Consider the following 26,165-nt stretch of genomic DNA (forward strand, 5'->3'; position numbering starts at 1 on the left):
ATGCACCGTGCAAACAATCTCATTTGTGTTTTGCATTTGCTCTAATAGTTTTGCTCGTATCTCTACAATTTATTAACTATTCGGAAAATGTCTAAAATAAAATAATACATTTATGCAGGTGCCCAAGCACTCAAAAAAGTAGATATAATAGTTGATTGAAGTTATGTAAATGAGACCAACCACAGCTGATTCCCATCTCAGTTGGAGACCTACACAACTACCAACTACATCAGTTTTACTGTATTACAGTATTGGAATGTTTGTTTCCATTACTTTTCATTTTGTGTATATTGTAGTTACTGTGTGCCAAAAATTCCTGACAAAAACAAAAAGCTGAAACCTTTCTGAAGAAATGACATTCTGTTTTTGTGGAAAATAAAAGCGAAGCTATTTATAATACTGTTGTGTTTCTTCTCTTACACTAACAAGAATAAAATGATGAGTTGAACCATGAGATACAGTTTAGGGTCTTTACTGTTCAAGTGCAAATTCAATCACAACAGGTATCCCTACGCTGACGTATCACTTAACCTATTAAAGGTATACTGACCATTGTATCACTTAACAAAAGTAGTGCCAAATGCCTATTCTAAATACTGAAATAATGTATTCTTTTTCCAAATATCCATAACAAACACCAAAAGAAAAAATAAAACTAGTGCGCAAAATCATTTGCTACTTCAAAGATTGAGGTAAAATTGAGGTTTGATTTGGAGACATGCATGCAGTGTTTTGGTGGTTTTGGTGCATTTTGGACATGAAATGAACTGTTGTGCCAAGCTGCATGTTGCTGCCGAGAGTTGCATGAAGAGTTTTGAAAAAGTGAACTCAGTATGGAGAAATGCTTGTAACTAATTGTAAAAAAAATGGTAAATGACAGCAGCAGTATGTTATGATATCTCACCGTTCACGTCGGCAGCTCCAAGCTGTCGGACCTCAGCAGGTAGATGTGGTCTTACAATTTGTGGAGGAGGAATGTGATTTTTATATAATTTGTGTTCACAGCACATAAATTTGCGTTTCAGAGATCGTGCTCATTTCACAACTTTTTATGAGATCATGTTGTTTACGCTTATTTTACTTGGGGAATGAAGTTATTTGGATTCTGAAACGAATGATTACAGATAGTTCTTCACACTGTCCACACTTACTGATCCTGATCTATAATACATTTCTCTGCAAGTGAGGTGACAGTTTACAGGAAGTCATTAAAGTAGTGACCTGCCTGTGCCCTTCCTACGCATCTGTCATTATAGCTGTGCTAAAGCTTTTCACGTAAGTTTTGATTACAGATCGTTACAAACAGGATTATTTATTGAAACACTGGGAATACAAAAGTGTGAAAAAAGTATTCATGATTCCACCACATTTCTGTAATCATGTAGCCCAAGAGTGTCAAGGAATATTGAGCCTTTTTTTTTCTTTCAAAGAAGGAGAGATCTGTGGCTGGCACGGATCAACAGAAAAAACTTTCAGCCGACTCCTCATAGTAAAGTCTTATCAGATCATTTTGCCACAGGTAGATAATTAGCATACCAAGTACTGATGATTCTACAGAAAATCTCTTATGTATACTGAACAAAAATATAAACGCAACACTTTTGTTTTTGCTCCCATTTCTCATGAGTTGAAATAAAAGATCTAAGACTTTTTCTATATGTTCTGTGTTGTACCACAAATTGCCTCTTGGAAGACATTAAAGTTTTCTAAGTCTAAGTCTAAGTCTAACCATTTCTGCAGCCTCTCTGCTGGAAGTTCATCTGCAACAGTCCCTGTATTGCTTGATCCTTCCCATAATGCTGTTTGTCCTGACATGTCAGGGTCTAGCTGCAGAAAACATTTAAGAGATCACAGTTTCAGCAGCTGTTAGCATGAAAAACAATGGAGTTGACCTTAGTGCTGGGTAATTAACTTGTCAACACTAAAACAAACCCACAGACTCTATTCAGAGAGGTGTAGAGATGCTGTGGTTATTCTGCAGAGGGTTTGTCATGGTTATAAACTTTATTTTGTCTGTTGTAAATACATAAACACTTCTGAAAAACTCAGCCTCAGTTTAGAGACGGTGTGGTTTGAAAACACTACAAATGTTTTTATCTGACTTCACTTCTGAGAATCTTCATTTCTTGAAATAGTCACAGTATGTGGCAGACCTGCATAGCCTCTTTTAAAAAATACGTTACAGATCAAACAAGAAAGTAATGAAACAAATCAAATAAAGAATATAAAAGTCGATTTTATTTATGAGATAATAACAGACAGCAACAGGAGAAACTATCACCCAACAACTCACTCGCCATTCAGAGGAACGTACAAGCTTGTTTTTCCTGTTCAAAAAGCTGAACACATACACAGATGAGAATAATTTTAAAAAAAGCATGATGAGGGTTAAAAGCCTCGATGTACCTGACTGTAATGAACCAGGTTACATGGCTACCTCCATTATGACATCATCACAGCTGCTCTTCTCCCTCACACCTTGAGCTGCAGAAACACAAATAGAAACCTCAATTTAGAAAAATACAATTTATGTGAAGAGAATCCATAAATATCTTTACCTTAATTACTCATCAGCTAATCAATATTTACATATTAATGGTGGCTGTTTTATCCCTGATAGCCCACATTTTGATTCAGAGAATTCCCTTACTTTATCTAGAAAACATAAAGATGTCTGTAGTTTATTTTTTAGAAGGACTGAATGCTCCATAAGTGAAAAACGGATGTTTAAAGATGCTCTATTTTCCATTGACTACAATGGTTTCCATAAGGGGGGCTTGCCTATGCACAAAATTTGCTATTTTTTCTTTTTTACACATTCATGACACTAATTGAGGCAAGCAGAGAAGGTATCATGCTGAAAAAAAACTGAAACAGGTCAATTTGGCCCACAACATAACAGGAAGTAATACGTGGCAGAGTGACTGAGTGAGACACCTATAGACGAAAGGAGGGAGTGAGTGTGAGAGAGGAATTACAGATACAACAGATATTACACATCATGTTTTGTGGTAGTTTATATGGATACCTGAAGACATAATGCCTCTAAGTTAGTCTATCAAACCATATTATCTGTTGTACTGCAGGAGTCAAACTACATAAACTTTTGCTCGTTGCTACAGAGTCTAGAGAGAGGGGCCCTTCTACCTTTTTCTGTCTGTGGTTTTCTCGCATGGTTTCTCTCAGAGAAGCTCAAATTATCACGTCTGAAGCCACCACTTTAAATAGTACTCTACTCTGAACTCTGTATCTCCTGCTCCAGAAGAGTATAGGCAACCCACCCCCACCGAATAATAAAGATATTGATGTTGGTCCAACAGAACAGCTTCAGTGCTCCTTGGCATCGATTCTACAAGTGTTTGAACTCTATTTGGAGGGATGCCACACCCTAAGCATGATGGGATATTAATTGTTTAATTATTCTAGGGACCAAACCTGTTTAGAAGAACCTGCTTTAAATGTACTTTGCAGCCCTTATTTACTCAAGTGTTGCCTTTATTTTGGCAGTTACTCATATTAGTCGGTAGTTATTTTTCTGTACCTCTGTGTCTCCCACATCGAAACAGTCCCACCATCAACACCAGAGCCATCAATAAAAAGTTGACAACAGTCCATATCAGGAGGAGGAGGGGATGAGGGAAAGGATGAGTCTCTTTGTGAAGTGCTGGAAAGATGAGAAAAAGTTTTTTTTATTAAAATAACAAAATAAATAGGATATATATACATTATCAGTCTGTATTAATGCCTAAATCCCCCAGTTTGACTTTTCAGAGATGTTGGGATGTTTTGGGGCAACAAAAAAGCATCTCAGTCCACCAGTATCAAGATAATGTCACTTGATTACAAAAAAAAAAATCCTGACATTATTTACCCTTCTGGAACAGCAAGCGGATTAAAATCAGTTACAATACAAGTTGACATTTATTTGTCTCTTCATAAAATTGTTATATGAATGGACTTTCTACCAAGTGTAAAAGTGTCAAACACTGGGTCTTGACATAAGTAGGTACATGACGTCACATATCTTCTTCATGAAACATGGCCATGCAAAAATGCAAAAATCAAATTGTGTTAATTTAGTTTGGAAACACTGTTGTCTCACCTCTCACAGCCAGCCAGCTCTCTGGTGATTCTCCAACACCAGAGATGCTGCACTTGTAGAGTCCTTCATCACACTTGGAAACACTGTGGATGGTCATCTCTCCTGTAGAGCTGGTCCTGATGAGGAAGCCATCTTTATAGAAACCAGCTGGGAGGTTGGAGGGAGTCTTGGTTGTACAGTTCAGAGTCACATTATCTCCCTCCATCACAGGACGGACCGGACTCTCCAGGATCACAGACCCAGCTGAACAACATGTGTTGTATAAAAGTTTATTTTATTTTAAACAGAAATTTTAGAGACGGGGTGCCCCGGTGGCTCACCGAGTAGAGCGCGTACCATATAAGGCTCAGTCCTTCCTGCAGTGACCTGGGTTCGAATCCAGCCTGCGGTCATTTGCTGCATGTCCTCCCCTCTCTCTCTCCCATACCTTCCTGTCTCTCTTTCACTATATGTATCTGTCAATAATGCCTGAAAATAAATTTTAGAGACATATAAAACAGAAACCTGGTGCTCAATCATGCGGGTGGGAAAAAAAATCTAGTGTAGTGTGACATTACAGGCACAAGAATATAGGCATAAGAATGTAGAGCTCTCAAGTCCCTTTTTAACTATTTCAGCTTTAACTCTTTTTGAACAAAGGCTGATTTTGACACACCTTTTTAACCTGGCTTTTAGTTAAGCACTTGTATGCATTTTATTATTCGGCATTATAATACAGTATGGGACCGATCTTCCTGCTGGAGGCACTATAGCAACTGTCCGAACTTTAAAACTTCAAAAATTGATTAAAAATTTGCAACACCAACTACAGGTGTGCAATTTTCTGAGGGTGCAGACCCGTGTGAGAGGAATATTTTGTTCACTGGTACCTAGTGCAATTAAGTTAATCACTCTGTTTTTTCTCATAAACTGTAACACTAATTAAGTCGTTATCTCTTGTCAGCTCTGTGCTTATAAATGAATATCTAGCCTACAGTAACCTTTTTATTGTGCCAGGAGTTCAGTTTCCCGATTGAAGCCGCAGACTGAAACAATAAAATATGCCTTCTCTAAGCGCCAATTAATGTAAATTATGCTTCACCGATTACATGCTTGTTTGTTTCAAACTGGCTATATAGTGTTTTTGGGATTGAACTCTTCCAAAAACACTATTCCGCTATAAACATACCAGTGACAGCGATGTTGACAGAGTTGCTTCTCTCTCCCTTTCCAGCCTCACACCAGTATTTTCCACTGTCTGTTGTGTAGACATGCTTAATGGTGCAGGACGTCCCATTTGACTGCCCCCAGTCAGTGAAACATCTGGTAATGTTTCCCTTGATCTTCCTCATAACTCTCAATCCAGTCGAACCATCAAACCCCTCACACTTAAAAGAGATAGACTTGTATTCAAAGAGCTGCAGTCTGTCAGGAACAATACGAGGATCTGAGAGAGAGAAACAGAGAAAGAGAGACATTAAATTAAGAAATCTGTTTGTAACAGAAATCACCGTAACAGATATAAAAGGTAACTTAAGTCTTGGTGATGAACAGACAGACTTTTACAGACTAGAGCCTCTAGATTTTAGAGACACTGAATAATGAACTTCAGTATTTTGTTGTTTTTTCATAAATGGATATGTAATTGAAAAAGGAAGCCAAGGCACTCTAAAGGTTTTTTTTTTTAAACTTTTGAAGAGAGTGGCTTCTTTTTGTTCAAGTATCTTTTTACCCTCCTTGACTCAAACTAGCAACTTTTAGCAAGGAAGCACCCTGGTATCCCCTCTCAACCTGGATATGTAATGTTGTAGATCCAAACTCTTCACAAAATCTAAAACACGGCTTATGTTTAAATGCAAATATGAATGAATGAAGGAATCTTTATTACGTTATGGAGATAAACACACCAGATATTCAGGTATATAGCGCTTGTGAAACAGGAATAGAGGTTTAGAAGGTTTACATCAACCTGGAAGTAATGTATAATTAAAAAAGGTTCATCAGTGATGTAACTAATTTGTGTTTCTGTACTGTAGGCAGCTACTTACCACCTTTCTGAGCATAGTAACCGTGCTGAACATGTGCAACCAGCAGCATCAATACAGTCACCACTGGAGAGACAAAGGAAGAGAGCAATATCACATATAGATGCTTTTAGATACATGTCTGCTAGCTAAAAAAAACAATAATACTCAGATACAAAAAACCTCAAACTGTCTCTCATTGCTTTACCTGCCACTTCTCTCATACATGATACATGCTAATTCTAGGGAAACTGAGACGTGTTAGATGTATTGTGGGTGCTGTGACCTCTGACTTTTGTACTCATTAATATTGGCTGCTTGTAATGTTGGCAGTCCACAAATTTGAGCGCCAATTATATTAAATTTCACCAAATTTAAAATGAATGAAATGAAATTCAGCTTCTTTTGGAGGTCAACGGATATTCTAAAATATGTTGTTTTTGGTACAGAAAAAACAACTTGTGACAAAGAAACAATGGATCTCTAATGTCCTGAGGCCTAAAATGTACATTTGATTAACATTATTTCAGCATGTTCACTCACACATAGGGTATTGCACAAAAAATAATTACTTTGTCAGACAGAGATGGAGCCAGGCATCGAACAACACAGGAAAAAGACATTTTAAACTCAGTACCAGTACTTTTAACTGCCAACAACCCTTGTTTTGATTGTTCACATTGCTTTGATTCCTTTCAACTTCAAGAGGCCTCCTTTTTCAATGTTTTCTGATTTGTAAAACAGGGAAAGGGAGAGAAAGAGAGACTCAGTACTCACACAGTCTGAGGCAGAGAGCTGTAACCTCCATGCTGTCTTGCTGCTGACTGTCTGAGCATCAGACTGAATAACAGCTAAGATCTAATGTAGGTGAGAACTTCCCCTTCCTGTGGAGATTATTTCTGCTGTTGACACAACCGCAGAGTGGAGTTTTAGTTTAACAAATAGTTCTGCTCTGGAGGAAGAAATAATCTGACTGGTTGAGTTAAACCTCAATGGCCTCAACAGAACCAGTGACCTTTTGATCATGCGATGGTCTCAGTAAGCACCAGCAGAAACTTTTAACTTTTTTGAATCGAGACGAAGACTCTGGCATCCGGTCCTGGGTCCTTTGTCATGTGGGCTCTGTCTGTCAGCACCATGAAGACTGAGACTAGTGCTTGAGCCTTTTATATTCTTGTGAGAGTGACACTTTCCTGTGCGGACCGGCGACCGCTCCGCCCACTGAGGAGACAGGAAGAGAAGACCATTTTCCTCCCATTGATTTAATATGCTTCATGTCCTCCCCTATGCACCATCTCTGGCTCCAGGTCACCTTGCTACCCAGGTTTCCATGTTTGGTAACCTGGGTGACAGTTGATCTTAAGATGGTTTGGCATCTCATCATGGTGACATTATGCAGGATATTTTCCATAAATATATGCAGACAACACATACTGTAGACCAGTGATTCTCAACCTTTTTCATATCGCGGATCCCTAATTTAGTCCACATTAGGGCCTCAGACCCCCATTTGATGAGATTTTGTCTATCGGACTCAAATCTGAGAATATTTGTATTGGTAGATATGATTTTGTCCAGAATTCCATGACTGTCTGCAAATTATAGAGAGATAACAGTGAAACTATGATCATAATAATCATTCTTCTACATTCTCTAATTGCATTAACTTCTTTTAAATGAAATAATGGTGGTGTTTAACAATTCAATTTGCTGGGGACCCCCTGGAATCCCCTCAAGAACCCCTGGTGGTCCCCGGACCCCACGTTGAGAACCACTGCTGTAGACAACCTGGCCAAACTCCATTCTGCAGGGCATCCAGCGCTTTGGAGAAATATTTACAGGCATCATGCTTTCCTTTCTTCTCTCCTTCCATCTCTCTCTCTCTCTCACACACACTTTTCTCTTTCTCCCTCTCTCTTTTTCTTGCTCCTCCTCTCTCTCTCTCTCTCTCTCTCTCTCTCTCTCTCTCTCTTTCTCTCTCTCTCTCACACACACACACACAGTCACTCAAAGGGTTGATCGATGAGCATGAATAAAAGCTCCTACTCTGCCCCCTGCTGTAAATCAGCAGACCTATCACCTATTTCATAAACATTTCCTTTTCCTGGGTTGCCAAGACGACAGATAAATATTGTTATCGCTCATTTAATAAAGAAATACAGAAACAATCATTTTTGCGCTTATCACATCAGCCAGTCATATCGTCCACCTCTGATATGATGGAGGTTCCTCCCTGACCACAGCTTCTTCTTTGCACATTTTAATTATTCATTTAATTGTTCAATAATGTTTTCTGCAAAAGGCCTAATGTATCCCAGAGTTTCTCTACCACTGAATAGGTGTGGTGGGTCACTCTGCCTTAAAGAGCTGCTGACACTAAAATAATTTCATCAGTCTGGGTTTCAGTGGAGAGTTTTAGTGTCCCATGATGCTCTGAATGCTGTTTCAGAGGCTTTTCCACTCTGAGGAGAAGAATTCTGGGGGAAACAGTGAATAGGCCTACTTGTAATTTTACGGCAAGAAAATGGTAGAATATAAACTGAATACCAGCTAAAATATTGTCTATAAGAAGATCTATACAAAAATATATCCGTATTGGCCCATATTGGTCGAACCCTATTAATATGGCCTAAACTAGAAGCAAATTGAAAAGCACACCCACAACAGTGTTCATTTATGATAGACGTGCACAATTCCAACACTGTTACAGTAATACAGTCTAAAATCTAATACACATGCACACTTACAACGCTATGCACTTCTTTAATATAGACTGAAGTCTAATAGACATAAGCAGCAGCAGATAGACAGTAAAACACAAAGTAAACACACATTACCGCCCAGTACAGGTGACCAGGGTGAAGGTACGGTTTTTTTTTTTAATTATTTGAGGACTTTGGACGTGCGGCCTACTTTCCTCTGTGGTGACGAGACTCTATCGTGCAACAGGTACGGAGGCTTTTATAAATTAAATTCTTATTCTTAAATTGCTTGATGTTTTTCCTATTTTTTAATTAAAAGAAATACGTTGTCGCCTGTTTTTAGAATAAAAGCAGGTCTGCCTTCACAGCTGTTGATTTCCTCTCAAACACAACTATTTTTTCATAGGTATGAGCCATTTATTGCGCGCAAAATTGTATACGAAATATGCATGAAATAATTTCACCATGTAAAATTTCAACAGACTTTGAAATCAGACTGCCCAGTTTATTTTGAGCAGTTGAGCACGAAGTCCTTTGTTGTCTGAACACAAACTGTCGGTCATTATGGGTTTATGCCTCAGTAATTTATTGAAGCGATTGGACTTGCATTGTAACTTAGAAACGGTGGGTTATAATAAGTGTAATATATTCAACAAACCTGGCAGCTTCAACGCACAATTTAAAGTCACAACTAACTGTCTTTGACGACAGATGAAAGTGAAACTAGTTCTCAAACATTACACAATGAAGGACATACATACTGTAGAGGAAATTACTTTATTATTATTATTACTATTATTCAATATTGTACAATTGCAAGGTTGAAACAGCTCGCCAGGCCACGTTTGTATTCACACTACAAGCGTAATTAAAATATATTGAATCTGTCTTTGAACTTGAATTAAAATAAAGGAACGGCCAGCAGGGGGAGCTGTTGAGCAGTTTATGTCCTGTTACATTATTCAACATGGTGGATGTAGATGCTGAAGGTACATTGACAGTTTGACATTTTACTAGACAAGCATGCAAATAAAAGGATGCACTATGAAGGATCAAAACTACCCTTTTCTCAAAATCTGATCGAGCTTCATTCTAAATTCTGAGAAAAACAACAACAAAAATTCTTACAGAATGATTGTTGGCAGATAAGAACAAAGATCTTAAAGCATTTCAAGAGGAACTTCATTTTTGACTGATTGAAGAGATATTTTGGATTTCATTATTTTTCATAATATTACTAAAAAAAGCATTTTTTCTTCCATATTCTCTTCCTAGAAATCAACATTTAGCAACTGGTTCATGTCAATTTTCAGAATTCCAGGATGCTTCAGCTGAAGAACGGACTGACTCTTAAATCTCAGCTCAGTGTCTTCAGTGCCATGGTTTTCCATCACACTGTAGTCCTTCTTCTTCTAATACACTCTTGTGGAGGTAATTTACACACAAACACAGGTAAAAAATCATGATTAGGCTTTAGATGTAATATAATGTATTTATACGTATAAATGCTGTTAAGTGACATACTATCAATTTCTGTACCAACAGTACGTTAGAGCAAAACTCTTAAGAGGTGACGCAATCTGATGTCATGTTCATCAGTTTCGCTCTCCAGGCACTTGCTGGTTTTAGGCTTACTTGCCAACCTTGAAAGTCCAGAAATAAGGGGAGGGGGCTGGGGGGTTTAGGTCCAAAACAACACCACATTTCAAACAGGTTTTCAATCAATGCACGGCAAATGCAGCAGCCATGACCAGCACTTCACTTTTCATTTCCATTCCATAGTAGCAAAAAGAAGCCAGCATTGTAATAAGAGTTATTTCTTCGCAGGTCAGCCTCAGGTGATTGGTCCACCTCAGCCAATAGTGGCAATACTTGGTGATGACATCATTTTGCCATGCCACCTGGAACCTGCCATGGATGCTGTTGCCATGACACTGGAGTGGACGAGACCTGACCTGAACCCCATATTTGTCCATTTGTGGCGTGACGGTCGGGAACTTCTGATCAATAAAAACCCGTCCTACATGGGAAGAACGTCACTGTTCATCAACAAACTGAAGCACGGAGACATTTCATTGAAACTCTCTAAAGTGAAACTCTCTGATGAGGGAAAATATAGATGCTTCATTCCTACATTGGGTAGAGACTCCATTGTTCAGCTTGTTGTTGGTAAGTGGGCATATGATCATTGTGCATGACTTTTTACATCTTTGTTCATCCAGATGATGATTGTATGCCGTGCCAAGTATCGTTATTCCATTTCTACTGAAACCATTGTTTTAAATGTCTCCTCTTACTCATCATTAGGTGCTGTCTCCTCTCCTGTCATTGAGATTACCAAAGACAGCAGTGAAGTGGTTTTAGGGTGTGAATCTAAAGGCTGGTACCCAGAGCCTGAGGTGTTTTGGCTGGACGGTGAGGGAAACATCCTCTCTGCTGGACCTACAGAGACAGTCAGAGGTCCTGATGGCCTCTATACTGTCAGCAGCAGAGTGACTGTGGAGAAGACCGACACCAACAGGTTCACCTGTAGAGTTCAACAGCAGAACATCAACCAGACCAGGGAGACACAGATTCATGTTCCAGGTAAAAATGTTTTCTAAAGTCATGATATGGACACTTTATTAGCTTTAAACAACTGAGGTCTAGACTTGAGACTTGTGCCTCAAGACTTGAGACTCAAGCAAAGTTGACTTGGTCACACCTCTGAAGTGTTGTAATTAACTTTTTTTGGTGAACCCACTTTCCCTCAAGCTGCCTCGTCTACTTCTACTTCAGTTAGGGATTTCCTACATTTCCCAGAATGCCTTTCGACAAAAGAGAAAGAGGCCTACAGAGAGCAATAGCAATATTGATAGTTATGGCATAAGAGCAAGAGAGCAAGTTTTTCCAGACATGAAAAAATGAGTCAACCCTTACTCAAAATGCAACCTGTCTTGTTGCTGCATTGCACTGTGGTCTATTGAGGCTGCTGTCAGTGTAGAAATTGGTCTCTCTCCTCTTCTCCGATGGATTTCATTTCTCCCTGTATGATTGTTGAATGTTGGTGTGAAATAGTGATTCTAGAAAGAAGCCATCAAAACCAAAACCTGATGTTTACCGTTGATGTTTTAGAGAGCTGAAAACATTTCTGAAATATTGTCTTACATTAGAAATCAAGGGTCGGTGAGGTTGTAAAGAAGAAAAATTATGTAATATTCACATATTCCAAAGTGTGTGTGTGTGTCTGTGTGTGTGTGTGTGTGTGTGCATTCAGTGCCACACCCCACCTCTCTCAGACAGCCTGTGTATTCCCTCTATCTTGCCATCTATCCTCCCGTCCCATTCCATCCATCTTTTTCCTCTTTCCCCCGCTCTCTCTCCTGTTCCTCCCCTATGTCTCTCTCTCTCTCTCATTGTCATATCTGTTTCTAATGGGTGATTGGAGTTGCCGTTGGTGTTTTTGAAAAGGGCAGAGGTCACCACAAGACCTTTGCGTGTGCCGTGATTAGGATCCTGACATGACCACGATTCCTGTTCTCTGTGAATATTTGGAACATTTCAAAGGTAAGTCGCCGGCCGGTCTGTTAAAATTCAAGCTGTTGCCGGATTTACCAGAACACCCTACGGATTACTAATAAAGTCTCAAGTTATATTTTCCGATGTGTGTTTTTTGCCAATAATAAGGCAACAACAATTTCAAGATTTTTGAATGGACCTTGGTGTGGTAGGAGGGCCTTCAGCCTCGGCCCGCTCCTGTGTGTTTGAATGCAGAAATCACTGCAGGCTGTTTGTTTCACTTACTACTATTCGGGAACCTCTGCTGATATTTATTTATTGTCATATTATGCTTCAGTAAAGCAGAAATATGACACATAGATGCTTTAATGCCCATGCAAAGTATAAACCCACCGATGTATTTGCCACAGTCAGAAGCACCTACTGTCTGTTCTACTGCAGGTTTGTCCGACCTCCCAGAAGTCATAGGCTCTTATTGTTTTTTAAAATCAATTAAAAACTGCTCAGAGACATAACGCTGCATAGACGAATGTAATCCATCATTTTAAGTAAGTAAGTGTAAATGAGTAAAAAATGATTAGGTGTGAATGGGGCTACATAGCTAAAGCTTTTTGCAGACTGTGCAATTGTGACCGTCTTTTTGCATTGCGATGATTGGAGAGAAGTAAAATCTTGATAATCAGCCTGTCAGACTGTAGGCTAAATATTGAAGCCTTTCCATGGATTGGCTGTCCTTGACCTTGTCCCAAATGAACAAAGACCGCTAACCATCTTTGAAGACAAAATGTTTTTCCCAGATGTGAAAAATGTGTCTGTGACAGAGTTAAGATGGACAAAATGGCACAGTCTGCAAACACCTTAAACCTATTCATGTGAATATGCAGCTATCAGATGTTTTTATGGTTTTGAAATGAATTCAGCTCCAGCATCTCCTAATACCATAGCTTGCATGACCACAGATTTTTTTTTCTGACACATCTTCCCCCCCCAGCATTATAGCTCACCAACGCTTATTGGCCAAGCGGTCTCAAATTAAAAAATCAACATGAAAGTGTTGTTTGTGACGGTATTGCGGCTCCAGTAGCACCTTTGGCCGACCGGGCCAATCTGAGAGTGGTTTTCCTTCTGCTACACCCACTCTGATTCTGCCTTGTCACTGCCACCAGTGCGCAGTAATGGAAAAAGTTAAATAGTCCCCATTAAATGTAATAATTAGAATATAAAATAAGAACATAATAAATATAGAATACATGTATACATGTAATAATACATGTATATATACTTTTGAAACACTCAACATTATATTATATTGTATTATATTATATTGTATTGGATTATATTATATTATATTTGTAATAAAGTTTAATGCTGTATTATCACTTTTTAAAGATGTCTCATTGATCCATCGTAGTGCACTAGGTTGTAAATTAAGCAAATTAATGAATTACATGAATGAATATATAAAATAATAAATAACCAAGAAAGTAATATATAGATTAAATTTTTTTTATTTTGCAAAGGAAAACAGATGGAGCTAGATGTGATTCTATGATGTTAATCTCCACTGTAGGTGTTATCATCCTCTTCTATGCTGGGTTTCATCGCTGAAGGCCGAAGCATTGGCATCTTCCTGTGCGATGCAGTTCTTTGTTTTCTCCCTCTGGCTGGGAGCTTGAACAGTGACTTAGTGGTCTTACTGTTCAGGGTCAGGCATGCAGCACAGAAATTTCCTGAAAAATCTGCTGACGCCCTTCTTCTTCTTCGCCGTCTTGGCTTCATCGCTGAAGGTCGAAGCATTGTCATCTCCCTGTGTGATGCAGGTCTTTGTTTTCTCCCTCTGGCTGGGAGCTTGAACATGGACGTTCCAAGTGAAGTCCGCAGCAAAGTAAACTTTGTCATCGTCCACCTCCTGTTCGATGCATGTCTTCTTGTTGGCCCACTTGCTGTGGGTTTTCCAGTGTCCACCAGAAAGTCTTCGGTTAGCCTTCTTTTTTGCCCACTTGCTGTGGGCTCGATCATTGAAGGCAGAAGCATCGGCATCTTGCTGTTGGATGCACATATTTGCTTTTGCCCTCTGGCTGGGGGCTTGAACATGGACGTTCCAAGCGAAGTCTGCAGCATAGTAAATTTCCTCATGGTCGTCTTTGATGTCAGGTGTCCAGGTCAGAGATTTCCAGAGGCCTCTGAAATATCCCCTGATACCCTTCTTCTTTTTTGCCCTCTTGCCGTGGGCTTCATCGCAGGAGTCTGAAGCATCATCTTCCTCCTGTTCGATGCAAGTCTTCTTTTCCCCCCTCTTGCTGTGGGTTTTCCAGAGTCCTCCAGAAAATCTTCTGCTCCCCCTCTCTTGTTTTGCCCTGGGCTTCTTCACTTGGCTGTCATCCGACTCAACTGCCTTGCTGGTGGTTTTGCCAAGGCAGTTTGTGGCCAAGTTGCTAGGAGGAAGGTCAGGGGTATTAGACACACTGCAGTCCACAGTGGCATCTGCCGCCTCATCATTTGGAGCCAAGTTGTCTGAAGCCATAACTGACTCGGCTCTTTCAATGACAGCCCTGAGTTTATTTGCCAACTCAATGAGTTCCTTATCCATAATGTTGTCATCAATGGTTGTTTTTGGAGGTGCAGAGTGGCCTTCCACCTTTAGGGTCAAGTCATCTTTACCGGAGGCCTGGGTGGCATCGGAGACCTCGGTGTTACCGGAGGCCTGCAGGGCATTGGAGGCCTCTGAGGTACTGGAGGCCTGTGGGGCACAAAAGGCCTCTGAAGTACGGGAGACCTGGGTGGTACCGGAGACCTGGGTGGTACTAGAGGCCTGCGGGGCACGGGAGGCCTCTGAGGTATGGGAGACCTGTGTAGTACCGGAGGCCTGGGTGGTACCGGAGGCCTGGGTGGTATCGGAGACCTGGGTGGTACTGGAGGCCTGCGGGGCACAGGAGGCCTCTGAGGTACGGGAGATTTGGGTGGTGCCGGAGGCCTGGGTGGTAACAGAAACCTGGGTGGTACCGGAGACCTGGGTGGTACCGGAGGCCTGGGTGGCATCAGAGACCTCGGTGTTACCGGAGGCCTGCAGGGCATTGGAGGCCTCTGATGTACGGGAGACCTGGGTGGTTCCGGAGGCCTGGGTGGTACCGGAGACCTGGGTGGTACCAGAGGCCTGGGTGATATTGGAGACCTGGGTGGTACTGGAGTCCTCTGAGGTATGGGAGACCTGGGTGGTACCGGAGGCCTGGGTGGCATGGGAGACCTCGGTGTTACCGGAGGCATGCAGGGCATTGGAGGCCTCTAAGGTACGGGAGACCTGGGTGGTTCCGGAGGCCTGGGTGATATCGGAGGCCTGCGGGGCACGGGAGGCCTCTGGGGTATGGGAGGCCTGGGTGGTACTGGAAACCTGGGTGGTACCGGTGGCCTGGGTGGTACTGGAGACCTGGGTGGTACCGGTGGCCTGGGTGATATCAGAGACCTGGGTGGTACCGGAAGCCTGGGTGGTACCGGAAGCCTGGGTGGTACCGGAAGCCTGGGTGGTACCAGAGGCCTGGGTGGCATCGGAGACCTCAGTGTTACCGGAGGCCTGCGGGGCACGGGAGGCCTCTGAGGTATGGGAGGCCTGGGTGGTAACGTAAACCTGGGTGGTACCAGAGACATGGGTGGTATCGGAGGCATGGGTGGCATCGGAGACCTCGGTGTTACCGGAGGCTTGCAGGGCATTGGAGGCCTCTGAGGTACGGGAGACCTGGGTGGTTCCGGAGGCCTGGGTGGTACCGGAGGCCTGGGTGGTTCCGGAGGCCTGGGTGGTACCGGTGGCCTGGGTGGCATCGAACACCTCGGTGTTACCGGAGGCTTGCAGGGCATTGGAGGCTTCTGAGGTACGGGAGACCTGGGTGGTTCCGGAGGCCTGGGTGGTACCGGAGACCTGGGTGATATTGGAGACCTGGGTGGTACCGGAGGCCTCTGAGGTATGGGAGACCTGGGTGGTTCCGGAGGCCTGGGTGATATCGGAGGCCTGCGGGGCACGGGAGGCCTCTGGGGAATGGGAGGCCTGGGTAGTACTGGAGACCTGGGTGGTACCGGATACCTGGGTGGTACCGGAAACCTGGGTGGTACCGGTGGCCTGGGTGATATCAGAGACCTGGGTGGTACCGGAAGCCTGGGTGGTACCGGAAACCTGGGTGGCATCGGAGACCTCGGTGTTACTGGAAGCCTGCAGGGCACGGGAGGCCTCTGAGGTATGGGAGGCCTGGGTGGTAACGGAAACCTGGGTGGTACCGGAGACATGGGTGGCATCGGAGACTTTGGTGTTACCGGAGGCCTGCGGGGCACGGGAGGCCTCTGAGGTATGGGAGGCCTGGGTGGTAACGGAAACCTGGGTGGTACCAGAGGCATGGGTGGTATCGGAGGCATGGGTGGCATCAGAGACCTCGGTGTTACTGGAGGCTTGCATGGCATTGGAGGCCTCTGAGGTACGGGAGACCTGGGGAGTTCCGGAGGCCTCAGTGGTACCGGATGCCTGGGTGGTAACGGAAACCTGGGTGGTACCGGTGGCCTGGGTGGCATCGAACACCTCGGTGTTACCGGAGGCTTGCAGGGCATTGGAGGCTTCTGAGGTACGGGAGACCAGGGTGGTTCCGGAGGCCTGGGTGGTACCGGAGGCCTGGGTGGTAACGGAAACCTGGGTGGTACCAGAGGCCTGGGTGGCATCGGAGACCTTCATCTTACCGGAGTCCTGCATGGCATTGAAGGCCTCTGAGGTACGGGAGACCTGGGTGGCATTGAACACCTCGGTGTTACCGGAGGCTTGCAGGGCATTGGAGGCTTCTAAGGTATGGGAGACCTGGGTGGTTCCGGAGGCCTGGGTGGTACCGGAGGCCTGGGTGGTAACAGAAACCTGGGTGGTACCAGAGGCCTGGGTGGCATCGGAGACCTTCGTGTTACCGGAGTCCTGCATGGCATTGGAGGCCTCTGAGGTACGGGAGACCTGGGTGGCATTGAACACCTCAGTGTTACCGGAGGCTTGCAGGGCATTGGAGGCTTCTGAGGTACGGGAGACCTGGGTGGTTCCGGAGGCCTGGGTGGTACCGGAGACCTGGGTGGTAACGGAAACCTGGGTGGTACCAGAGGCCTGGGTGGCATCGGAGACCTTCGTGTTACCTGAGTCCTGCATGGCATTGGAGGCCTCTGAGGTACGGGAGACCTGGGTGGTTCCGGAGGCCTGGGTGGTACCGGAGGAGTGGGATGTTCCGGAGACCTGGGTGGTACCGGAGGCCTGCGGGGCATGGGAGGCCTGGCTGATACCGGAGGCCTGGGTGGCATCGGAGTATTTGGTGTTTCCAGAGGCCTCGGTGTTACCGGAGACCTGCAGGGCATTGGAGGCCTCTGAGGTATGGTAGACCTGGCTGGTTCCGGAGGCCTGGGTGGTACCGGATATCTGGGTGGTACCGGAGACCTGGGTAATATCGGAGACCCTGGTGGTACCTGAATCATGCGGAGCCCTGGAGGCCTGGGTGTTACTGGAGGCCTGGGTGTTACGGGAGGCCTGGGTGGTACTGGAGGCCTGGGTGGTACCGGAGGCCTGGGTGGCATCGGAGACCTCGGTGTTACCGGAGGCCTGCAGGGCATTGGAGACCTCTGAGGTACAGGAGACCTGGGTGGTTCCAGAGGCCTTGGTGGTACCGGAGGCCTGGGTGATATCGGAGACCTGGGTGGTACCAGAGGCCTGCGGGGCACGGGGGGCCTTGGTGGTATGGGATGTCTGGGTGGTAACGGAGACCTGGGTGTTACGGGAGGCCTGGGTGGTACGCGGGGCCTTGGTGGTACGCGAGACGTGGGTGTTACGGGAGGCCTGGGTGGTACGCGGGGCATGGGTGGTATGCGGGGCCTGGGTGGTACGCGGGACCTGGGTGGTACCGGAGGCCTGGGTGGTACGCGGGGCGTGGGTGGTATGCCGGGCCTGGGTGGTACGCGGGACCTGGGTGGTACCGGAGGCCTTTGGGATATGTGGGGCCTGGGTGGTACGCGAGGCCTGGGGGGTACGGGATTGCTGGGGAGCACCGGAAGGTACAGCAATGAACAATCTGTCCCAAAGTGCCGATCCGGAGTTGCATGGATTTGCATATTCCAGCATATCCCTTACTTTCATGTAGCCAGTGGACAACAGCCAGAGTGCATTCTCAACGTTGAGATGCAGCGTGGCCTCTTTTGGGTTATCCGTGAAGGACAGATCTGGATTGGTGACCTTTACCTTGTTGATCAGCTTGAGTAGCCGACTCCAGATTACCCTGCGTTCTTCTCGGCAGCTGAATTGGTGGTCACCTTCCTGTGAGAGGGCCCCCTTGAGGACCCTCCTGACTGAGTCCTTGCTCAGTATAAGCACCTGGAAGAAGAGAAGAAGAGTAATGGTTAATTATCATTTCATTTAATCTCCATGTGTCACAAATGTATCTATAGAATAGAAAACTCCTCATTGGGCAGGTTTTGCAGCTTAAAAAACAGTTACAGCAGACAGCACTTATTTCAACATTCAGCACATACTCATATCACATGGTAAAAGTGGAATCACCTTTTACCATAAAAAGCATACTGTGCAGTACTAACAATACTAATACTAATATAGTTTCAGAGTTTCAGTGCTTTGTTGTCAACAACCCTCAGGTGACATGCACATAGCAAGACAAAATACATACTATATAGCATGTATAATACAATATGTACATATCCAGATAAAGTGCATACTGAGAAGTGCACACCTCATAATGCAGCAGCATATTTAACTACATCGTGAGTTAAATTGTTGACAAGTAGTAATGAAAAAAGTAAAAACAAGCAACCTTAAAGAAAAGAAAGAAAAAAAAACTGTAGGACTGGAGTAGCCTACATTTAATTTGCTAGCTGTTTTTATGGCTCCATCTTATCTCCACTGCCTGTTTAACTGAGTGATGGCTGAAGGGATAAATGAGTTCCTGATTCTATTTGTTTTAGACTGTGGACATCTGAACCTGCGTCCAGATGGTAGAGCCCCAAACTCATGGTTAAGGGGGTGGGAAATATCTGCAGCAATCTTATCTGCCATTTTATTCAGTCTGGTCAAGTATAGGTGAGCTAGATCTCTCTGCTGCTCACCTATGATTTTACCACATTTACCACAATCCTAGTCTGTTTATGTGTGCCACATTAGCATTACCATACCATTAGACCAGACAATTGCACAGAATACTTTTGCTATATTACTGTATGTGATAGTATATTATTAGTCAAGTGTATAAGCAAGTATACACCAATAGCCCACATTAGCCTATGAGGATTTTGTGTATACCCAGCTAAAAATGACCAGTGTAAAGTAAATTTATCAGAAATTGAGTCAACCTGCACACACACAGATTTAGGAATGAGGGCTACATTGTGCGCGCGTGTGTGTGTGTGTATGTGTGCATGCGTGCGTGCGTGCATGCGTGCATGCGTGCGTGAAGTCCGGGGGCAGGGTAGATTTTTACTGTCACAGGCAAAAAAGTGCAATTCTCACCTATTTTAACTAGTGTAAAAATAGCTCATCTCAAAAACTATAAATGGTACAAGTGTGGTTCAAAGTTTTTTTTTGAAGTACAGAAGTGCACCATATTGACCAAGCAATCAGAGTTCACAGAAATCCAGGATGTGATACTTTATCTCTTATACTTTATTTTCAGCAATTAACGTGCATAAAATGTAAGAAAATAAAAACTAAAATCAAGTTTTAGATTGTTTTCCTGATGAGCCACAACAGCTAGGGAGGAAATTATTCTTTTTTTCTGGTTTCTCCTGAATGTCCTGACTACCTTTGGTAAAGATTTGTTGATTTGAGTGTGAATATCTCAAAGCATGCCAGTTGTACAGTGTTTTTTTCAGGATAGCCCTTTTTGGTCTCCAAATTGTGCCAAGATTCCCTAAAACAGCCCTGCTGAATCAAATAAAAGGGACTTTCCCTTTATAACAGACAAGTCAGATCTCGCGAGAGTGTGTTGCTGAGACAGAGACAGGTCTCGTACAAAGTTAATTTTCTCCTGATTTGTCTATCTGAAAAATGTCATTTTAGTGTCAGAATTTTCGGAAGATATGTGGCTTGTGAAAAATTGGTCCAATATTTACTTCGGTGACTATGGGGCGAAAGAATCGGTCATAATCTGTGCTCACGTTCACTTCTCCCATTGGAGTGAATAGACTCAGGACCTCCTAAAGGGGCGGGGCAGTGGCGAAACCCACGTGACACAGATACAGGAAATGACTCGCAGTTGCGCCGTCTCATTTCAGTCTCTGGCCCTCTGGCCTCACGTGCATGGCCCTACAGAGGTGTGTACAAAGCCGAATGCGACCAATGATGGCTCGTTTGAAAGATTACAGCCTCTCCTATTGGTTATCATTCATATTCATATCATTCATTAGTATCTTCCGTCACACCGGCGTTACCGCTAGGTGGCGCTTGGGGGTAAAACTACATTATATCTATTCAAGTTCTGTGTTAACAACGCTGTGACTGACATGCATCATGGGACATGTAGTACAGTTAAACCTGAGAATCAAGGTGGCTTAAAGATTGGATAACCAATACTGGACCAACACATACTTAAAATGGGTACCAAGCATGTACTAAATCACCCTGAACAGTCTGGGTTACTTTGGACAGATAATTATACTAATTTCCATTTTCCATTCCATTTTCTCCAATTCAATTCATTTATTAGAGAGCTACACAACAGGTGCACTCCCCCACATTTATCCACATTTCTAATATTTTACATAGATAATATTTCCTAATATTAATTAGAGAAAGTTCAAGTCTTTACTTACGGTCATCAACTTCCAATTGCTTGTAGGTTGTGTAGAAAAAAGTCCTGAGGTTTCGATTTCCGCTGTGTTGAGGTTCGCTGAAGGGTTCAGAAAAGCTTTGTGGCTGTCTGAAGCCTCGACGCTGGTATTTATTGGCAAATCCATGGAATGTTCATTACCTGTGCCATTGTGACTTCACTCATAAGGCTCACCTCTGGTGTCTGCCTATGCAGATGAGCGCCTGTGTATTCCTGGTCATAGTAGCTCATTGTGAGGTCATTATGACAGTAAAAATGCTATGCTTAATTAATTGCACACATAACAAAAAATAGGAACAGTGATAATTGCAAGTAGGCTAACTATTTACATATATAGCTAATGTCCATTTGAATCTTTGTGTCATCCCCTGGCAAAGAGCATCTTACTACACAGGCAAACAACTACACAACCTCTGAAATTCTATGCTTGGTTTAGGCTATTGCACACACAAAAAAGAAGTGCAAACAGGCAGTAATAATTGCAAATAAGTTTACATGGGGTGTAAACATAACTAGTGCAATGTAGGAAGCAGGGACCTGCAGAGAGTTCTTGTTCTTGTTCTTGTGCTCAAATGAAAGAAGGGGAATCTACAGTGTCAAACAGTCTGTGGAATAATCTCTGTGTTTTAGGAGTGCAGCAATGCGGTGTTGTTATATCCCTTTACTCATCTGTTATATTTGCTTCCATCTTTTGTCTTTCTGTCTCACTGTCTCTCACAGTTCTTTCTGCCCCTCATCTCTCTGCATTTCTGTCTGCCCATGCTAAATATTAAATAAACATCTTCTCACATGTGAGAAGGACAGAGAAAGGGGCAATGCACCGTGCAAACAATCTCATTTGTGTTTTGCATTTGCTCAAATAGTTTTGCTCGTATCTCTACAATTACGGTACTATTAACTATTCGGAAAATGTCTAAAATAAAATAATACATTTATGCAGGTGCCCAAGCACCCAAAAAAGTAGATATAATAGTTGATTGAAGTTATGTAAATGAGACCAACCACAGCTGATTCCCATCTCAGTTGGAGACCTACACAACTACCAACTACATCAGTTTTACTGTATTACAGTATTGGAATGTTTGTTTCCATTACTTTTCATTTTGTGTATATTGTAGTTACTGTGTGCCAAAAATTCCTGACAAAAACAAAGCTGAAACCTTTCTGAGGAGATGACATTCTGTTTTTGTGGAAAATAAAAGCGAAGCTATTTATAATACTGTTGTGTTTCTTCTCTTACACTAACAAGAATAAAATGATGAGTTGAACCACGAGATACAGTTTAGGGTCTTTACTGTTCAAGTGCAAATTCAATCACAACAGGTATCCCTACGCTGACGTATCACTTAACCTATTAAAGGTATACTGACCATTGTATCACTTAACAAAAGTAGTGCCAAATGCCTATTCTAAATACTGAAATAATGTATTCTTTTTCCAAATATCCATAACAAACACCAAAAGAAAAAATAAAACTAGTGCGCAAAATCATTTGCTACTTCAAAGATTGAGGTAAAATTGAGGTTTGATTTGGAGACATGCATGCAGTGTTTTGGTGGTTTTGGTGCATTTTGGACATGAAATGAACTGTTGTGCCAAGCTGCATGTTGCTGCCGAGAGTTGCATGAAGAGTTTTGAAAAAGTGAACTCAGTATGGAGAAATGCTTGTAACTAATTGTAAAAAAAATGGTAAATGACAGCAGCAGTATGTTATGATATCTCACCGTTCACGTCAGCAGCTCCAAGCTGTCGGACCTCAGCAGGTAGATGTGGTCTTACAATTTGTGGAGGAGGAATGTAATTTTTATATAATTTGTGTTCACAGCACATAAATTTGCGTTTCAGAGATCGTGCTCATTTCACAACTTTTTATGAGATCATGTTGTTAATGCTTATTTTACTTGGGGAATGAAGTTATTTGGATTCTGAAACGAATGATTACAGATAGTTCTTCACACTGTCCACACTTACTGATACTGATCTTTAATACATTTCTCTGCAAGTGAGGACAGTTTACAGGAAGTCATTAAAGTAGTGACCTGCCTGTGCCCTTCCTACGCATCTGTCATTATAGCTGTGCTAAAGCTTTTCACGTAAGTTTTGATTACAGATAGTTACAAATCAGGATTACTTATTGAAACACTGGGAATACAAAAGTGTGAAAAAAGTATTCATGATTCCACCACATTTCTGTAATCATGTAGCCCAAGAGTGTCAAGGAATATTGAGCCTTTTTTTTTTCTTTCAAAGAAGGAGAGATCTGTGGCTGGCACGGATCAACAGAAAAAAACTTTCAGCCGACTCCTCATAGTAAAGTCTGTTAAGATCATTTTGCCACAGGTAGATAATTAGCATACCAAGTACTGATGATTCTACAGAAAATCTCTTATGTATACTGAACAAAAATATAAACGCAACACTTTTGATTTTGCTCCCATTTTTCATGAGTTGAAATAAAAGATCTAAGACTTTTTCTATATGTTCTGTGTTGTACCACAAATTGCCTCTTGGAAGACATTAAAGTTTTCTAAGTCTAAGTCTAACCATTTCTGCAGCCTCTCTGCTGGAAGTTCATCTGCAACAGTCCCTGTATTGCTTGATCCTTCCCATAATGCTGTTTGTTCTGACATGTCAGAGTCTAGCTGCAGAAAACATTTAAGGGATCACAGTTTCAGCAGCTGTTAGCATGAAAAGTTGACCTTAGTGCTGGGTAAGTAACTTGTCAACACTAAAACAAACCCACAGACTCTATTCAGAGAGGTGTAGAGATGCTGTGGTTATTCTGCAGAGGGTTTGTCATGGTTATAAACTTTATTTTGTCTCTGTTGTAAATATATAAACCCTTCTGAAAAACTCAGCCTCAGTTTAGAGACGGTGTGGTTTGAAAACACTACAAATGTTTTTATCTGACTTCACTTCTGATAATCTTCATTTCTTGAAATAGTCACAGTATGTGGCAGACCTGCGTAGCCTCTTTTAATCATGTGAAGGGAAATACTCAGAAATACTCAAACCAGCCAGAGTCCAAACTAGGAATTGAGAAAGAAACACAGCAGATCTAGACAATAGCCTATGTGTTACCCTGCCACAATCTGAGGAACAGTGAGTGAGCAACACACACACACACACACACACACACACACACACACACACACTGATACAAAGTATAATCTCTATGTTAAAGCTTTGGCAATATTGTTCTTTACTCTCATGCCAATAAAGCATGTTGAATTAAACTGAAATGCTAACAAAAGAAATACAAAAAACAAAAGATAAGAGCAAGATAGGAGCGTACTGGAGTGGGTAGAGGAGGAAGAAATGTGAGAAGGGGAAATTCAGAATGGGCAGTACGCACATTATTGTATTATGTTCTACTGTGATTGTTTCTACTAACATTCAAGGGTGTGAGACGTCTCAGACTGTTGGGTCGCTATGAGGAACTGATGGCAATTACACGGTTGTGCAAACTGGAAATGCAGGGTTGTCTCTTGGCACAGAGCACCAAAGGTGTAAAGAATTGTATCTAGGTTTCCATCTCAACATTTACAGAGTACAGTAAAAGTATTAATAAGTTAATTATTTGAATTATTAACAGTGAGTGAGCAGGTAGATGCATCAATGCCTTGCTTAAGGACATTTTCTCTACGACACATAAGTGACTATTTCCCTGCAGGGTTGCATTCATAGGTTTGGACCCACATCACTCACTGTCCATGTCATCATATCATTATTTATGTTAAGTCAAAGCAGACAAGAATCCAAGTTAAAATTTATGAACACGTCTTCACGTACCCATATGAGGTTGAAGAGAAAGCAATTTTTTTCTGTTGGTTAGCACTATCTCGAATATCTTGAACTACATGAATAAACCGCAGTGAAGATAAAGAGATAAAGATGAGGAATGTGATCAGCGAAATGTGTGGGTGGCTTTTTCTGTGTCTGGTTTTCCCCTTGAAATTGGAAATGTGAGTGCATTTCTAGAACCAACCATGGTTCATGGTTCATGAATATCCCTCTTTGTAAATATCAAACATATTGTCAGGGTGGCTCATTTCAGCCTGCAAGTTGGTGGCTCAGATTGAAGCTGGAAACTTGTCAGAATGGGCAAATCTGGTGTAATCTGGCCAGATAAATGGTAGAGAAGTGAACATGTGTCAAGAGGGCTGCTGGTTTGAATGGGTGAGAAAAACATCATCATACTATAAAGCAAGGAATCTCCGTCTGTATGTGTGTCTGTCTGTGAGTGTGTGTGTGTGTCCTTCGCATATCTCGAGAACCGTTCGTCCGATCTACTTCACACTTGGCGGGTGTATTGCTGGGGACCCGAGGACGTGCAGTGTCGGATTGGACACGCGATACGTTCAGTATTAATAAACTTTGAATAAACAAGCAAACAGCGCTCTGTGCAGCAGCGGGGCTCAAAGCAAGCCAGTGTCGAGTGTGAAGTTGTTTGGATGAGCGGTTCTCAAGAAAGCTGCAAGCAGCGGCCAAGCAATCGGCCCGTTCCGAACAGGCCTGTTTTGAACGGGCACTAGTGACTGAAAATGAAGTGAATGTTACAGTGGCTGCTGTCCGTGGTCCTGAAGCAGCGGAGGAGACTTCAATTACCCACGTGAAGTATTCTGCTCTTTTCTATTACACACGTGTCATCCTATCGCTGCTCGCCTATATAATCTCTGTCATCCCAGCCCTGCCAAGTCTTAGTCTCACAACGCCATCGTCTGCATCCTGGTTCTCAGCTCCGTGTCATCTCAAGTTTCCAAGTTCTGGTAGTATAGCGCTCTAGTCAGGTTGTGTTTTGTTTATTCACTGTCGATCTTTACAGCAATTAGTGATAAGTAAGTGCCAGTTCTTGTTGTTTTTACAGTTGACCCTCACAACAATTAGTGATAGGTCAATCAATCAATCAATCAATAGGAAATTGATAGGACATTTGTTGTGCAGCCAAGTATCAAAAAACAAACAAACACACAAATCACATACACATCTATACAAAAAACACAGCATAGACTACAAGGACCATAAAAGC

The 26,165-nt window shown here is 42.6% G+C and overlaps 1 protein-coding gene across 1 annotated transcript; it reads left to right on the forward strand.

Moving 5' to 3' along the window:
- Positions 1-9,774: 9,774 nt before the first annotated feature.
- Positions 9,775-11,410, forward strand: LOC144537900 (butyrophilin subfamily 1 member A1-like). Its single transcript, XM_078281815.1, has 3 exons — positions 9,775-9,796; positions 10,635-10,976; positions 11,115-11,410. The coding sequence occupies exons 1-3, from the start codon at positions 9,775-9,777 to the stop codon at positions 11,408-11,410; spliced, it is 660 nt and encodes a 219-aa protein (XP_078137941.1).
- Positions 11,411-26,165: the final 14,755 nt, after the last annotated feature.

The sequence above is a fragment of the Centroberyx gerrardi genome, chromosome 23 (assembly GCF_048128805.1).
Source record: "Centroberyx gerrardi isolate f3 chromosome 23, fCenGer3.hap1.cur.20231027, whole genome shotgun sequence".
Lineage (NCBI taxonomy): Eukaryota > Metazoa > Chordata > Actinopteri > Beryciformes > Berycidae > Centroberyx > Centroberyx gerrardi.

Coding starts and splice junctions, on each gene's coding strand:
- LOC144537900 (XM_078281815.1), top strand. CDS start 9,775: ATGGTGGATGTAGATGCTGAAG. Junction 9,797..10,634: donor GGTGGATGTAGATGCTGAAG/GTACATTGACAG, acceptor ATTTCTTCGCAG/GTCAGCCTCAGGTGATTGGT. Junction 10,977..11,114: donor CATTGTTCAGCTTGTTGTTG/GTAAGTGGGCAT, acceptor ACTCATCATTAG/GTGCTGTCTCCTCTCCTGTC.